A 15,516-nucleotide genomic window follows, 5' to 3' on the forward strand; every position below is an offset into this window, starting at 1 on the left:
AGCTTGAAATAAGCTCAAGCCCTGAGTTCTACGAATTTGAAAAAGTTCTCGTTGGGCGGTAGAACGACGTACTTGAATAGGATGATCGAAATTTGGGTCAGCTTTTGTACATAAAAATCTTCCCTTTAAAACTGACGGGGAAATTCATCCTACCGCTACTGTATATGTCAACCTTTATCTGCACTTCTTCTATGCCCACTTAGGTGGTTGTTTAGAATTTATTGGTTTCGTTATTTACTTACGTCTTACATGAGTTTGATAATGTTGGTGTATTCGAATATTCGAGTTATGACTACMCATAATATAATTATTCGCTTTTCGAATATTCGAATACTCGAATTATTCGAGTTTGATTCCGAGCYCTAATTTCKGATAACCAAAACTAGTTCRTCGCAACTTTAACATACAGGGTGTCAATTTGAAAACTTCCCAYCCTTAATATCTTTYTTGCAGTTGAAAATATGAAAAATCGGAGAYAYGTTATCAATTTTKWTYRWAARKRKGACACTTTAAATGYATATTTTCAGCCTCCTTGTTTCAACCCCCTAGGACGGGTAGGGGTCACYCTTAGTATCTGAAATGGGAAGGGGGGTCAAGTGGCACATCGTTTTAAARGGYGTTCAATTATCTTTTTATTAATTAACACGTTGTTGCTTTTGTCCAGAGAAAACAATTAAACTTGCGTGCATTCAGATATTGGTTTTGAGATTAGTGTTTACACAGAAACAATTGTATTGGGTCTCCTTGTCCTCAAGAAAATCTGGTTTAAACTTTGATTTTGATCTTATTGATAATTTTACATCGACAAGAATAACGTTTTATTTGCGGAAGAGAAGTTTCTACAATAAAACCCATGTCATCTACTTACGCACTATTTTATACGTTTTTCAAGTCAATTTTCCTGTAAACAATAATAAGGTCTGTTTTTGAACTCTTCCCTAACATTTCGGAAAACTTGTCAGCGCAGCACTTTTCATTCACAATGATCCACGTTTTTAGTTTCTTTTTCACCCTGCATCCGCTGTAACACATCCGCAAATTCAGGATGAATAACATCCGTCGGAATATCCCAGAATTTTTCTACATATGGAAGTCGTTCAACCACTTCGGTGCTCCAATGGTGGAGTCGGCAACGTACGTCAACGGATTCCGATTTATTTATCTGAAAATGCGAAATAAATCAGTAGTTGGACGTTGTATTGATTGAGGAGGGATCGCATACCGTAACTGTAACATAAAACTGTTTATTCTCTAAACTCATATCGGGTCCGGTAATTTGTTGTTCAGGGAGAGTGATTGCATGCTCTGGAACGACGAAGCCAGATTTGCGAAATGAAGCTTTTATGTGCCAAGGCTGAATTGTCCAAGGGTGATCCTTATTCATGACTACCGACAGGATGTGTCGGGATAAGGTTTTCATCATCTGAAAAGATTTTAGATCAGAAATACCAGTGCTGAATAATGTTTAGCTTGTACTAACCAATAATGCATTAGACGAACTGTACCGAACTTTTTGGCTGGACTCGTCAGTTTCTCTTTTGTACTTGATGATATTTTCCGGTGTCGCGTAAACTGCTAACCCAGGCAAAAGTAAATTATTGTACCCGAAAAGTGGTCTCACAGTCACTTTATCGCCAAGGTTTCCCACACCATCCACAAATGCAGTTAGCACGACTTCAATGTCGGGCTTTTTGACTGTATTAGTGTCCCGTATTAGTTCGTACACGTAGTGTTTAGCTAACAGGTTTTTAGGGGTGGCACCCTTTCTATGAAGCTTCGGAGCAAACTTTCTCTTTAGCATGTACGTTGTCTGAAAGGCAATTATTATCATGTTCGGATTCAGAGGGGTCATGAACGGTACTTACTCGGACTTGATCGCTTAAACACGAGTTTACGTTCAGAAACGAATTATGACCCGAAATCCTGTTGAAGGAAGATATAGCCGTTCTCAACATCATTTGAAGGAAAGGAAATATTTTTATACTGGTTTCATTCACTAGTGAGCCACTTAATAACACTACGAAACGAATGAAACCAAAGCAGAGACAAGTACTTGACAGACAAGACTTGTCTCTGACCAAAGCATAAAGATGATCTTTACAAATGGGGGAATTAAACGTTCTATGATATAAACAATGTGGTGGATTCGAGGTTAGGTCGTATACATCATAGAACAAGGCTTATATATGTACCACAGATCACAGAGGTTACTCTGTAATCTGTGATATGTACATATAAGGGAATAGTATGTAGTCTGTGATAGGGATGCCACACACCAGTACTTTTCACATGTTCACAGGTTCCATGTGTGCCTGTTCCAAGTATCTGTGATTTTTAGTCACATGTTATTTTGGCCCATGATAAATATTGGTTTGTACCTGAAACCGGGCTGAAGCGTATTCTGAGTCCAGTCAGATTACACGTTAAAAGGCCTGTTTCGGGCACTGAAAATATGATGGTAAAAGATTATTGGAAGTTGTTTGGAAGGATGTCAGAATATTGAGACTATAGTTTGTGCTCGATTTCCGGCTGTGGAACATTGTTTATAAACAATTATTTATAAATAATTAAAGACAGTGCGAAAGCCCGTTTTTTGTGTATAATTGTTGAACCGTTGATGCTATTGAAAAAAAAATTATCGTTTTTTTGAAGTATTAAAAATACCTATGATATCAGATAAACTACATTAAAATCCGTTCATTAGTTTACTCAAAAATAAAAAAAAGCCGTCGATTTCAGCGTTTTGTTAATTTTCAATAATTAATTTAGATTTGTTTCACGAAAATGGTACCATAACTTTTTTTGGTCAATCAGTAATGAAATTTTCATTTACTGTACGTTGTAGGATAAATCTTTACGAGTAAAATACAGCCTCAGAGAAGTCTCTCCGACGTCTCAAGAAAAATGTATTTAGAAACTGGCAAGTGCCCGTTTTACATAACAAATAGGAATGAACAAAAAGTTATGCATATTTGGAACTAAAATTTATACCACTTATAAAGTATACAGCATCGTAGGCGAGCCCTGTTATTTCAAATCACATGTTATTTTAAATATCGGTCAGGTTCACTGTTCCATATCGATATCTGTTCCAAAATAACCTCTGTGATCTGTGCACTCGTCTTTATCTATGGCACAGATCACAGAACATCATCAGTCTTTATCACCGGTCTTTATTTATGGTCTTTATCAATAAGCCAGAAAAAAATCTTATTCTATGGTCTTTATCTATGATTTGTGCACAGACGATTTGTGTTTTGCTTTGCTTGCACATGGTTTGCACGTAAGTTTGTTCTAATTTAAAACCGAAGAAATTAATTAAAATGAGTACTGTGAGTGAGTGGTCTCAATCAGCTGAATACTTGAGCTTTCGTAGCAATGTGCCTTTGAGGCGCATTTCCGTCAGTAATGATCCTGAACAGGTGAGTGAATCCCCGAGGATCCACCAGTTTTCCGTATAAAATGGGACTTTATCTAGGAATGGCGCATCTACGATTGCGGGCCAAAAACGGTGCAAAATCCGCTAATTTGTCTTTCGCCTGTTTCGGGGACAGCCGATATTTTCTTCAGACAAGCCCTAGCTTTGTCTGCCCGGGGCATTCGAGTGATATCCGCAGAAGCCCCACCTTATTGGACGGCAAATGAATGGTACGACTTGGCCAAAACATTCAGTCCATTGTGATTTTAAGGAGGTTTTAGGTGTGATGGTTTTAGAAAGCTTTTGGACTACCTCTCTCTTTCAAAGGTCCATATATTTGGGGCTTCGTTAGGTGGCTATTTGGCACAGAAATTTGCGGAAGGCACATCCCTTCGGCCAAGGGTGGCTTCACTGATACTTTGCAACAGCTTCTCTGACACCACAGTGTTCAAAGCGAACGAAACCGCTTCAATTTACTGGATGCTGCCAGCCCTAGTTTTGAAAAAGATGCTTCTATCCAACTTTCAGCCTCCACCAGCCACGGACCCTGACGTGGTTCACACCACAGACTTTATGGTGGAAAGGGTAATTTACTATGAATTTAACATGCTACTTTCCTACTAGTCTTTCTATAGCTGGACAGTCTAACTCAAAGTGAACTGGCAAGTCGCCTAACTCTAAACTGCGCCAATGGATATGTGGAGGCTCACAAGTTAATAGACCTGGCCGTTACCATTATAGACGTTTTCGAAGGCTCCCCATTGACCTTTCCGGTTAAGGAGCAGCTGTACAAATGCTACCCTCAAGCTAAATTAGCTCATTTGAAGAACGGCGGGCATTTTCCCTTTTTAAGTCGCAGCGCTGAGGTCAATTTGCATTTGTTGGTAAGTGCCCCTAAAGGGGCAAATCATTGAAATTTCACTGTACTTCTATTATAGATCCATTTGCGGCAATTTGATGGCGGCCCTTTGGCGTCTTCGGATAAATGTTTGATAAACCACCGACTGGCAAGTTCATAAATTTTTCGACGGTTTAACTGTTGTCTTCCACGGTATTCCCGCAACTTATGCGCGTAGATTTTGATGATTTAAACCGTTATTCCTATCCAGCTATATTCGGTAACCCTTTGATAATTTACAGCGGGTTCATATGCAAAAGACTGAAAAACCCGAATGGCTTGATTAAACAAGTGACTGGCATTTTTTAAAATGTGCAATAATGTACTTTGTAGGGTCTTAGATAGTTTAGATTATTTCCAAATACAGGGTATATGTAAGTGAAAACTCGAACTAGAGACATTTTAAGCTAGTAGGCCAAATTCGAAGTATTTTTAACTACTACCAAAGTTTTTGTGAAGTTTTCTAGAAAAGATAAATTCTCTTTCCGAATTATTTTAAATGATGAAACCTGTAATAAGCTCGCAACATTTTTGAACTTCCATTTTGCATCTAAAGCCAACTGACTTATAGCTTTCAGCAAGCTAGTTACCATTTAAATTGTGTTAATTTTAGTTTAGAAATTTAAAGTGTAAAGTATATTAAAAAAAGCTAGGATACCTAAATATATTTTTTGATACAATCTCAATAAACACCACAGTTGGTTAATGACTGTATAGTTTAAATTGTACATTTATAGCCCTTTGAGCCCCAGGTAGATTTACGTAATGGTTTTCCTCCATTCCGGAATAGCGCTGAAATTGCAAATTTAAAAAGTTCAAGCTTCTTAAAGGTTTGCAAACACTTACAGTTTGGGCATGTCGAAAATCGGCAAAGGCCCTTTGAACGGTTCTTTAGCAGCTCGAACTCTTTGCGCCCATTGGATTGTTGGCTGCGCTACACGGTTTGGATCTCTGGAAACCGACGGGCCAGACTGGACTCGTTTTTTCGGATCATTGGTGATTTTTTTGTGAATTTGCCGCATCTTCATTATATGAAGCTCGTCCATTGACTGGAATTGCTTTATCAGTTTATTTGCATTGGCGCCTCTAGAAAAAACATGTAAATGTCTGAAATAGTTGCAATCTGAAGCCAAAGTGTACCTCTTCTTTTTTTCCAGTTCCTCCAAGATTCTCTGTTGCTGCTTTTGCGATTGCTCGAATATCATTTTTGATTCTCGCCATTCATTGACCAGTTTTTTCATTTCGATATGTCTGTGCTTTTTCGCTCTTTCCCTCTCAATGATTTCCTGGAGTTTCAGTTTTTCCAGCTCCTGATCGATTAGCATTTTCTCTTCTTTCTCTGCCTGTAAACGAAAATTGCATAAAAAATACAAACCCACTGTTATGGTCTAGTTGAATATAGCTGCGCTTTAATGGTGTTTTTTTTTATTAATTAAGCGTTCCACAAAATTGAGAGTTTGGTAACCTTCCATTGCATCAGTTTCTCCCTAAACGCCGACGCATCTTCTTTCATGAGCGGAGTGATTGTAGGACTTTCATGGTTTTCCGTTATTTTGCTACTGGTTTTATTGAGTTTCCACTTGTGGATCGCTTTCTTTTTCTTGGACTGCAATTGCAGGTATTTTGTGTACCAGTCATTGTGTTGCGTTATTTCTTCCAACGAAATGTCTACAAATTTTGTGTTAAGGCCTTTGGTAGTATTCTGCATTCAGTTTGCGTTTTACCTGGCAATATTTCATGCAAGTTCGCAGCTAAGTCTGCCAGTTTAGTGAACTTTTTTCTTAACTTTAGGAATAAAAGGTGGTCTTCCTTCCGCCAGCCATTTTCGTGGCCGCCACTTTGATGCACAAAATCGAAGTACTCTTTCACGTCCTAGAAAATATGGAGCTGACGACATATTTAGAGGATTACGCCGTTTACCTTGTTGGGTTGCCCTGACCACTGTTTGTTCTTTATTCGAGCCGGGATTAAATCTAGATTGGAAATATGGAAACGTTCACTCCATTCAGGAAGCTTTACATTGTAGTAGGATTCCAACTCATCAGCCATTTCAATTTCCAACTGTTTCAGCCTGTTCAGCTCCAGTTTGGATGTTCGCTTCAAGTTCATAATGTTTTCTTGAATAAGCACCATTTCCGCTTTGAATTTTTCAAAGTCTACAATTGTTTTACTGTGAAATGCAATAGTAGATGTTTTCTATAGTGTGCTATTACCATTAATTTCGCTCATTTTCTTATCCTTTAATAAATCCGCTTTTGATTTCAAGGATTTGGCAATTGTCTGGATATTTTGGCTTACACGGCTGATTTCCTGGTTACTGAAACATTTGTGCAAGCAGACTATTTGACTGTATTAAAGAGAGTAAGGCTGGAGAGTGATTTTTTCTTATAGCTGAATATTACTAGATGAATGTTTAGGGCTTGCTTGGGATAATTAATTAATAATGAATAAGTAGGCAGTTAATAAAAGAAAAATCTCAGAGCATCCACCATCTTCTCCAGCAGGATTATTATGACATCAACTGTAGACTAATCACATAAACTGTAGTCTAGCTATTGCTATTACCTTTAAACTAATCACCGCTGGTAATTAATTTTAGTTATTAGTAACACTTACGTATACGTTAAGTATACTTACCATGAGTCTTGAGTTGCTTGGTAAATTCCGGAAAGGTCACTCTCAAACTCCGGCATGGTTTTACTGCAAGTTGATATGAAACTTTCGATACTTTTCTCTAAAGTGCATTCTAGCTGCTGAAGTTTATTTAATTCTGGAATATTATTTAACAGTAGCATTTTATCTAGTTTGGTTGATTAACGTATTGATCAAACTTTTTGGGCGAAGTTCCGGTTAGTCACATTTACCGGTTTAATAACAAGTATATTTATAGAAATAATGGAGCTTTTGTAGATAAAATCATGAAAATTGGGCTTAAATTTGGCAAGTGATAATGTTTAAGTTCAAACAGAAAATTGAAATATTTGATTCAAATTCGCTATTTCTTCTATGAAGGAATGTTCAAGTTAAGGCGCTGATTATTATTATTCTCTCTCAATTCAAGCCAATTAAGATAATTTTCGATTTTTGAAAAAGTTACTTTCACCTCAGACAAAAGTTGTCACTGACTGTCATCCAAATCAAGTTTTACTCAAACTCGGAAAATAAAACTTTTCTTTAAAATGAAAAGGCTCCACTAAATATGAGAATTATTCATTGCTGTATCAGCTGAAGCAATTCTTTCTCAAATCTTAATAATTTTTGTATAACTTATACTTTTATAACATTTATCACAGCGTCAATTACGTCACGCAGATTTAAATCTCCTATCTCGCATCACTGCTGCACATCGCATCTCATGTCAACATGTCAACCTCAAAATTTCCTAACATAATAAGTGAGGTTTATGTCCTATCACAATTTTGTGCAAAGAAACTATAAATCCTGCATTACTCCTTGGTTCTAGAAATATGTTCTCTCGAAGCCTTGCTAGGACAGTGCTCCAGGTACCACCTAACCGCTTTACAGTGTTCCTTCAAGGCTAAAATAAACGCAATTACAGATAAAGCCGCTGAACAATGCCTGGAAACAAGCGGCCCTTAAGCATAAATCCTACACACCGATTAATACTGTGGTCATGTTTGTGCCGCAGCAGGAGGTAAGTGCTTCTTTAGGTGTCCAGCTTGGGAACTAAGCCCCCGAATATTTTAGGCCTGGATTGTGGAGCGAATGGGCAAATTTCACAGGATTCTGGAGCCTGGCCTGAACATCCTAATTCCTATAGCTGATAGAGTAAAATACGTGCAGAGTCTCAAGGAAATAGCCGTAGATATTCCTAAACAAAGTGCCATTACGTCTGACAATGTAACTTTGAGTATTGATGGCGTTTTATACTTGCGAATCGTCGATCCATACCTAACTAGTTATGGGGTGGAGGATCCAGAGTTTGCAATAACTCAACTGGCTCAGGCACTCAACTCAACTGTGCTTCATCGGCTTTTTTACTCATTAGTTGATTTTAGACCACCATGAGATCAGAGCTGGGCAAAATTTCACTAGACAAAGTATTCAGGGAAAGGGAGAGCTTAAATGTATCGATGGTGGAATCAATTAACAAGGCTAGCGAAGCTTGGGGAATGACATGCCTTAGGTATGAAATCCGTGATATCAAACTGCCGCAAAGGGTTCAGGAGGCGATGCAAATGCAGGTGAGTAAAGGGAGTAAATTTTATCCAAGGAAAAGAAGCTAGAATTTAAACTACTCAGGTTGAAGCCGAGCGGAAGAAGCGGGCTGCAGTGTTGGAATCTGAAGGAGTCCGAGCAGCAGACATTAACGTGGCAGAAGGTAAAAGGCAAGCAAGGATTTTGGCGTCTGAAGCTGAGAAGCAGGAGCAAATTAATAAGGCTAGTGGTGAGGCGGCGGCGATTAGAGCAGTAGCCGAAGCCCGAGCCAAAGGCATACAAGTAAGTAAAGATCTGGCCGAGTAAAGTTCTTTACCAACTGTTGCTGAATCAGGTGGTGGCCGACGCTCTGCTGAACGAGCAGGGATCGAATGCTGCCGCCTTAACAATAGCTGAGCAGTATGTGGGCGCTTTTGAGAACTTAGCCAGAACAAACAACACACTGATATTGCCAGCCAATGCCAACGATATTTCCAGCATGGTTACTCAGGCAAGGATTTTTTCCAGCCAATAGTAGAATCGTTTTATCAAAACTTCGATTTTAGGCCTTGACAGTATATTCCACGATAACTAAGGACAATATCCAACAAAAGAAGCAGGCATTTAAGAAAATACTTCCATTGAAACCGCAGGATAATTTAGAGGAATACTTTAGCGATGAGGAGGATCTGAAGAAGCATAGAGAAAAAATGGCTGAATTAGATAGTAAAAACTGTGTTCCAAAATGAAAGAATTGATAACATTGACTTGGATTTGTTTATATTTAGGCTTTCCGATTCCTGGTCCTGCCTTGGTTTAGTTTGGAGGGTTCGTGCAGTTCCCTTGAAAATTCTAAATTATGCAATAAACTCCATTTGGGTCTGGCACAAACACTTCAAAACGTTCATTATGAAAGTTATCGGCGAGGTTTACGTTCTCATTTATTGTTTGAACAATTAACCAATTGCCTGTATTATAACGGTAAATCAAACAGAGGGGCGAATTAGTGTAGTTCAAAATTAGCTTTGAGGATCTTTTCGGCAGCAAGCCACTTGAACCAGGGAGATAATAATAGTGTTTTTATTGTTATTTTTTTCATCTCAATTGAAGAGGAAAATTGCTAGCAGCTTAGACGGCTACTTTACATAATTTTTGATTGAAAAACCTACTTTTTTTGGACTGTGGCTTCCTAAGAAAACTACCATTAATTTTCCTTTAAACAAGCTGAATAGTTACTGAGSAATTACGGACTGARTTAAAAGAAACGCTTTTGGACATTTTTAACAAACGTCCGCAAAAGTTAGCCGTAATCCTCCCGGCAACTGAATGTTCCGAAAAATAATTAAATTGATTTTGCCTGCAATCGCATGCAGGCTTTTATAAGCGATCAACTCGAAAAATCAGACTTATTCATATAAAATTGGCTTTACATTTAAATCCAAATGTAGATCTCCGCACTCGGACATGTACTATTATTTTGTAAGTGAACCTGCTCGGAAAAATACGTCGCTTTTTGCATGGATTCTTTATTCAAAGAGCCATTTTAATAAATAGCGAAACTGATATGACCAATATTCATAAACCAGTTATATTCAATACAATTCGCAAAAAATAATGCATTTTTCCAGTTTTTTTGGTTTCATGCAATGACTGCGAAATCCTTTTCGCGAAATTCTTTCGAAACACCTGTAAACTACAATTTTCCTTGAAAGGATAAATTTACCTAAGATTTATTTTCAGAAATGTAAATATTTTAAATCAAATGGACAAAAAGAGCTGCGGGAACGAGACGCATACATTACTGTCACAAAGTTTTAAACTTTTATGTCTTGATTAACCCAATAAATCGACCATAAAAGCCCCAAAAGTTATGGAAGTTTTATATTGGAGTTGATGATGTTTTCAATGTGTTTTTTTCACTTTGTTCCAGCAGAGAAACAGGCAAGAAATAATTATTAGTCGCAATTTTATCGCAGGCAAATAAGTCTCTCAAGTGCCTTATTAATTGCCTACACGCGTACATATAAAAGCCTCATACGCTTTATGTAGTCACTTTTGCAGATCATTTCAGAACAGAACAATTCGAAATTTGAGAAAAATGGCTCATCCAGCTATCAGCTTAATTTCAGTGGTAATTGCGGCTTTCATCATCAACCACATAGAAGCGAAGAGTAAGTAGTTTCTTCATTTTTTCACTGTAGAAACAGTCCAATAAAAACGCCGATAAGTTACACATGCTTTTAAAGGATACAAAAGAAGTTCTGGGCTGTTTGCATTGAAAAAATAACACCCCCAATTCAAATTACATCTATTTGCCTCTAAATTACTTAAGCCCCGGTTGCTTTGTATATGGCCTTTCAAATTTAAATTCCTTTCAGTCGCATTATGCCTGTACGGGCTGAGCCGACATTGGTAATTTATTTTTCCTAAATGGATGCATTGTATATGTTCGGAATTGTGTATTTTTTTCCTCAATTTGAATAAGGGAATTTGCCACTGCTGCTGACAACGCTCCATAGCAAGAACATGTTAACATAATAACAATTTTACTATATTTCACTCAGTTAAACATTGAATGTTCCCAACTCAGCACAATCACTGTTTAACTCCAAAATATATATTAGCGCCCAAGTAAGTTCCAGTAGGAAAATTCGACATGAATAGGTGAAAATTTCGCCAGAAAACCGCCCCAATCTAATAGAAAGTTTAGCAAGAGTCAGCTATTTGGTTGCTTTTTTAGCTGATTGAGCGTGCTTCTTATTAGGAGTTTGTTTTTCATAATATATCACCGATTTAACAAGCCACTAAAGAACTTAGTTAAGAGCAAGTATTTAAGTTTGTTGCTAACGAAATAATTTTTTCTTAGTTTTGAATATGAAAATTTGCAATCTACACTTTAACAGTACAAGTCTGCTTTTCTATGATTTTGTTAAACGTCTACCTACTAAATCAACCCTTTTCTGCTTTAATAATGCGCAAAATCAACAACATTTCTAATTTGTTAAGCGCTGAATGGAGAAAGTAAATTCAAATTTTGCCGGCGATTTCTCCTAATCCTCACTGTTGGTTTTGCACTGAAATGTACAAATTTTTATCAATTGCATGTTTTAAAGCGGATTAAACTAAGGAAGAAAATTTGATCCTTTTCGCCGGTTTTCGGCTGAAAATTCCAGAAGACTCATAGTAGAAACTTGAATGTTGTTTTTTCTCTTGATGGTAGACTGTGAAGTTTTCATTCAGGATAAGGATCCATGTAATAAATTTAACAAATCTTCGCTCTCTAGCGGCCAAGTTTGCCTTTGAGATAATCTTTGCCAATTTACAATAATGTTCATCCCCTACTTGAGCTTTATGAATTTAAGTCCACATTTTACTTGCTAGTAAACAGAGTTTTTAGATATTTTAGTCCAAATTATTTGTACAATTTGTAAATATGACTTTGTTCAATTTGAGTGTTCAAAATGATGTCGCAACTTCCGTACATCTTTGGAGGAGCCAAAGCCACTGGTTTTGAATAGAGAAAAGAGCTCCACTGTACATTAGAGAAAATATTAATTTTTAAGAAAAGCTCGTTTAAATGTTTTTCACTGATACTGATACCAACAAAGCATGTTTTTGAAACGAAAAATCCCATTAATATTGCTGGAAAATATTTACAATTTAATCGCGATAGCAAATTTTCGATTTTTGCCCAAATCTGTTTGCTCTTAAACAAGAGAGTGTGAGCCATTGTGCTTATTACAAAGCTAAACTTGTTTCAAATAATCAATCTAAAATAAAAGAAATAAAACCAGATTTCAGAGCAAATCAGAATAAGCAACAATAATAAAAGAAAACTGTGCAACTAGTTTTCCGTATTATTTACGCTCATTGGACACATGGAACTTGCGGAATGTTTCGTGTTCCGAAAAAGTCCGAGAAATTTGCTTAAAAAAACGTGAATGCTATCGAAAATACATAGTTTTCCGCTCAAGAAGCAGATAAAGAGGAACTTCTTGCAAAAATTGGGTCCGTGTTAAGTAAAAAAATAAACTTTAGAGCTTTAAACAAATATGAAATGAATTTAAAAATCCTGAATTTTCGGCAAACACGGTTGAAGAAATTAAACCGTTTCATCCCCTGAAAAACCTCAGGTTTTGCAACGAAAAAAATATTAAAAAATTTCAATCGCTCTGGGAAATTTGCGAATTATTTAATTTAAAACCGATTTAATTTCCCGCACTGTTCATTGGCTTATGAATTTGAAACCTTTCTACGCGAATTAATTGGGAAGCCCGACAATTCCAATGCATTCAAATCACAAATCCTCTCTTTGTTTCAACCATTCCTCCATAAGGAGATACTGTCGAACAATGCTCTTAATTTCGCATATAAACATGGCAAAATTTAAAAAGTTTTTTACCAGTTTTATTGAGTTTAGTACGTCTCTCATGCTGCAGCACTTGTGCTCAAAAGTTCCCATTCGCCTGCATTCAGCCGTTTCATCAACACTTAATATTCAATCAAAAAATGTCACCACGCAAGCCCCCGCAACATAATTTATAAACTCCCGATATCTCTCCATGCGTCCATTCCATCTCCGATTTCCAAGATCCCAGCTTCTGACCCTTGGAACTATCCATTGGAGTTTCTGCTCAGCGCTAACGCTCGCTCAGTTGCAATTATTTGAGAAAAATTTGAAATTAGTCGGTTTTCTGAGTCTGGGAAATTGGAGTTTGTTCACAGTTGAATATGGCAATATTTAAAGCAATACTGGTGTTCACTTTAGTGCTATTGAGTAGTTTGTTCATCACATTTGAAGGCGTCGAAGGCAAACGTAAGTTTATTTTATAACTAAATGCTAAATCTGTATTCTAATTCCTCAATATTAAAAGATTCATTCAATTGCAATGAATTTTTAATGGAAATTGCCACAATTTCCTTCTTTGCTATCCAGAATATCCTCTCACTGCAGTGAGGTCAAGAGGTGTGTATTTGAGGCAGATACATCCCAATAATACAGACAGCTGAATTCAGCAAATAGAGCTGTTTACTTAATAGTCCTTATTACCCTCAGACCCCAGTTGCACTTTCCTGCTCGAAGTTTGACTAGGAAAGGCAGGAATTGAATATTTGTAACCTTTTCAATGTTACACAAAACTTCTACAATTAATCAGTTTATTGTTGGTTACACAGTTGAATCAACGTGATGGAAGGTTTTTGATTAATTACCCAGAAAATGCGAATAAATGGAACAAAACGCCTCTAATACCGCATATTACTGGTTGACAAGTTTAATTCAATTATCCCCAAATGATCATTAAAATATTCATTATACCATCTGTTTATTGAATCTTTAGAACTTTGCCATAATTATGGGCTTAATCGAAGTTATGCGATGCAGGACTAAACTTTGTCAATATAAATTCACGTTCACAGAGCTTTACCTTTCCATACTCTGATGGTATGATTATGTAAGATAATTTATCTTTGTTTGTTCCAGTTTATATGCAACAATCGAGCTTACGTAGGATTTGTAATTAGGAGAATATTGTTATATGATCGCTAAACTTGCATTTTGCTCGATTATGCCTTTTACTTTGCAGATACTTAATCGCTTGAATAATTATGGCAATTTACCTGCATAGTAATCTGTTTCTCTGTTGGAAGTCCTGTAAACATCCTTTGGTTGTATGGATTTTAATGTATTTAAGCACCACTTCCGGATTCAAACAATTTAATTTCCGGGCTTCTAGTCTTCGACCTGAGGCCGATACTTATCAACTTAATATTAATCGTTCAATTCATTCTTTACTGGGTTCGTTTAAAAAAATTTGTATGGTGTACAGTTAAACTAGTGAAAGTTTCATTAGTTCCTGGAGGTCCAAACGAGAGTGATAGATCTTTTTTGGTTTAGTTTATGCAACTTTATCTAATGCTCTAAAGGTCTACTCTGTTAGTGTTCATTATTATTTTTCCGTTGTGTTACTTGTATCAAGGAATTTAATATTTATTCCATTGCTTTAAGCTGGCATTTAATCGCGCTAAACTGCAAATAACGTTTTACGATCTTTATATTGAATACATAAATAAAACTATTTATAATTTATTATTATGGATGATTAAATTGAAAATTCGAGCAATGAAACTTGAGTTTTTCAGGCTAAAAGCGACTTTAGTTTTCTTACGATTTGCGGTTTGTTTTGAATCAATTGTGGAATCTGCGTTAGTTTCACGATTTTTGGACCTTCTTGCACTGTCTTCCGTTTTTACTCATTTCTCAAAAATCATGACAGATATTCGGATGCAGAGAATGGTAGTTGGCAACAGAAGCTTCGGTTAAGAATGGGTGTGAGTTTGGTTCCTTTTGGCTGGATGGTAAGTTTTTTTATCAATTGCGGAACCTTCGTAAGATTGGCGAAATTTGGTCATTCTTGCAATGTCTTCTTTCACTGTTCATTCCTCAACATGAAGATTAGATATTCAAATATAGGCTTCAGAAGTTGATGAAGCAACCTTGAGTTTGCACCAGTTCTGAGCCCGATTCCATTCGGCCAAGTAGTTTATTTTCTGTCAATTGAGAAACTTCTGTAAGATTTGCGAGGATCGGCCATTCTTGCACGGTCTTCGTTTATTGTTGATTTCTCAACGTCGAGATTTCATATCCGAATGTGGTCTTCAACAGTCGAATCCAGAAGCTCACAGTATGACCAGGTGCGAGTTTAGTTCCCTTAGGCGTTGCGATTTGTTTTTTTATCATTTGCAAAACCTTTGTTAGTTTCAGTACTTTTGGCCTTTTTTGCACTGTCGTCTGTTTTTGCTTATTCCTCAACATTCACGCTTGGTATTCCAATCGACGAGAAGATCAATTGACCACACAAGCTTCAATTAAGAACAGGTGTGAGTTTGGTTTCTTTCCACTGCGCGGTTATTTTTTTAATCGAGTGCAAAACTATAAGATTTTTGAGATTTGGTCATTCTTGCACTGTCTTCTTCTACTGTCCATTATTTAGCTTCTAGCTTAGATACAGGGGCGGATCCAGCTTTAAAGTCAGGGGGGGGG

General features: G+C 36.8%; 5 protein-coding genes across 6 annotated transcripts in view; 3 read left to right on the plus strand and 2 right to left on the minus strand.

The window, feature by feature from the left end:
• Positions 1-607: 607 nt before the first annotated feature.
• On the minus strand, positions 608-2,240 carry LOC109539269 (39S ribosomal protein L9, mitochondrial). The gene is made up of 4 exons (XM_019906918.2): positions 1,866-2,240; positions 1,481-1,810; positions 1,223-1,423; positions 608-1,162 (listed from the first exon to the last, which is right to left on the minus strand). The coding sequence occupies exons 1-4, from the start codon at positions 1,956-1,958 to the stop codon at positions 974-976; spliced, it is 813 nt and encodes a 270-aa protein (XP_019762477.1). The 5' UTR covers positions 1,959-2,240; the 3' UTR covers positions 608-973.
• An 866-nt stretch (positions 2,241-3,106) lies between these two features.
• LOC109539268 (maspardin) lies at positions 3,107-5,025 on the plus strand. Its single transcript, XM_019906917.2, has 5 exons — positions 3,107-3,422; positions 3,479-3,648; positions 3,700-4,003; positions 4,054-4,302; positions 4,357-5,025. The coding sequence occupies exons 1-5, from the start codon at positions 3,324-3,326 to the stop codon at positions 4,435-4,437; spliced, it is 903 nt and encodes a 300-aa protein (XP_019762476.1). The 5' UTR covers positions 3,107-3,323; the 3' UTR covers positions 4,438-5,025.
• On the minus strand, positions 4,967-7,155 carry LOC109539265 (coiled-coil domain-containing protein 112). The gene is made up of 8 exons (XM_019906915.2): positions 6,954-7,155; positions 6,530-6,633; positions 6,237-6,472; positions 6,041-6,188; positions 5,782-5,984; positions 5,457-5,659; positions 5,163-5,402; positions 4,967-5,108 (listed from the first exon to the last, which is right to left on the minus strand). Exons 1-8 carry the CDS (start codon positions 7,109-7,111, stop codon positions 5,075-5,077), a joined length of 1,326 nt encoding a protein of 441 aa, XP_019762474.2. The 5' UTR covers positions 7,112-7,155; the 3' UTR covers positions 4,967-5,074.
• Positions 7,156-7,733: 578 nt separating this feature from the next.
• LOC109539267 (stomatin-like protein 2, mitochondrial) lies at positions 7,734-9,241 on the plus strand. The gene is made up of 7 exons (XM_019906916.2): positions 7,734-7,819; positions 7,876-7,971; positions 8,025-8,282; positions 8,336-8,521; positions 8,580-8,777; positions 8,830-8,985; positions 9,041-9,241. Exons 1-7 carry the CDS (start codon positions 7,784-7,786, stop codon positions 9,221-9,223), a joined length of 1,113 nt encoding a protein of 370 aa, XP_019762475.1. The 5' UTR covers positions 7,734-7,783; the 3' UTR covers positions 9,224-9,241.
• Positions 9,242-10,503: 1,262 nt separating this feature from the next.
• Positions 10,504-15,516, plus strand: part of LOC109539232 — a 10,687-nt gene continuing 5,674 nt past the window's right edge. The window contains exon 1 of one of the 2 annotated variants that reach the window (XM_019906863.2): positions 10,504-10,645. In XM_019906863.2, the coding sequence (XP_019762422.1) occupies positions 10,573-10,645 (73 nt within the window). In that variant the 5' untranslated portion in view covers positions 10,504-10,572. Of the gene's footprint in view, positions 10,646-13,055; positions 13,291-15,516 lie in introns of those variants that run through there. The other variant, XM_019906861.2, reaches the window with a different exon arrangement.

The sequence above is a fragment of the Dendroctonus ponderosae genome, unplaced genomic scaffold (assembly GCF_020466585.1).
Source record: "Dendroctonus ponderosae isolate FM_Combo_2020 unplaced genomic scaffold, Dpon_F_20191213v2 Dpon_F_20191213_7, whole genome shotgun sequence".
Lineage (NCBI taxonomy): Eukaryota > Metazoa > Arthropoda > Insecta > Coleoptera > Curculionidae > Dendroctonus > Dendroctonus ponderosae.

What these genes read in the sequence shown, in the direction of transcription:
- LOC109539269 (XM_019906918.2), bottom strand. Translation starts at nt 1,958, where the DNA reads ATGATGTTGAGAACGGCTATATCTTCCTTCAACAGGATTTCGGGTCAT. An exon ending in GTTTAAGCGATCAAGTCCGA is followed by an intron (nt 1,811 to 1,865) that starts GTAAGTACCGTT and finishes ATTGCCTTTCAG; the next exon opens with ACAACGTACATGCTAAAGAG. An exon ending in GTTCGTCTAATGCATTATTG is followed by an intron (nt 1,424 to 1,480) that starts GTTAGTACAAGC and finishes AAATCTTTTCAG; the next exon opens with ATGATGAAAACCTTATCCCG.
- LOC109539268 (XM_019906917.2), top strand. Translation starts at nt 3,324, where the DNA reads ATGAGTACTGTGAGTGAGTGGTCTCAATCAGCTGAATACTTGAGCTTT. An exon ending in TATTGGACGGCAAATGAATG is followed by an intron (nt 3,649 to 3,699) that starts GTACGACTTGGC and finishes AGGAGGTTTTAG; the next exon opens with GTGTGATGGTTTTAGAAAGC. An exon ending in CAGACTTTATGGTGGAAAGG is followed by an intron (nt 4,004 to 4,053) that starts GTAATTTACTAT and finishes GTCTTTCTATAG; the next exon opens with CTGGACAGTCTAACTCAAAG.
- LOC109539265 (XM_019906915.2), bottom strand. Translation starts at nt 7,111, where the DNA reads ATGCTACTGTTAAATAATATTCCAGAATTAAATAAACTTCAGCAGCTA. An exon ending in GGTCAGGGCAACCCAACAAG is followed by an intron (nt 6,189 to 6,236) that starts GTAAACGGCGTA and finishes CATATTTTCTAG; the next exon opens with GACGTGAAAGAGTACTTCGA. An exon ending in CTTGCATGAAATATTGCCAG is followed by an intron (nt 5,985 to 6,040) that starts GTAAAACGCAAA and finishes CAAAATTTGTAG; the next exon opens with ACATTTCGTTGGAAGAAATA.
- LOC109539267 (XM_019906916.2), top strand. Translation starts at nt 7,784, where the DNA reads ATGTTCTCTCGAAGCCTTGCTAGGACAGTGCTCCAG. An exon ending in TTGCTAGGACAGTGCTCCAG is followed by an intron (nt 7,820 to 7,875) that starts GTACCACCTAAC and finishes ACGCAATTACAG; the next exon opens with ATAAAGCCGCTGAACAATGC. An exon ending in CAATAACTCAACTGGCTCAG is followed by an intron (nt 8,283 to 8,335) that starts GCACTCAACTCA and finishes AGTTGATTTTAG; the next exon opens with ACCACCATGAGATCAGAGCT.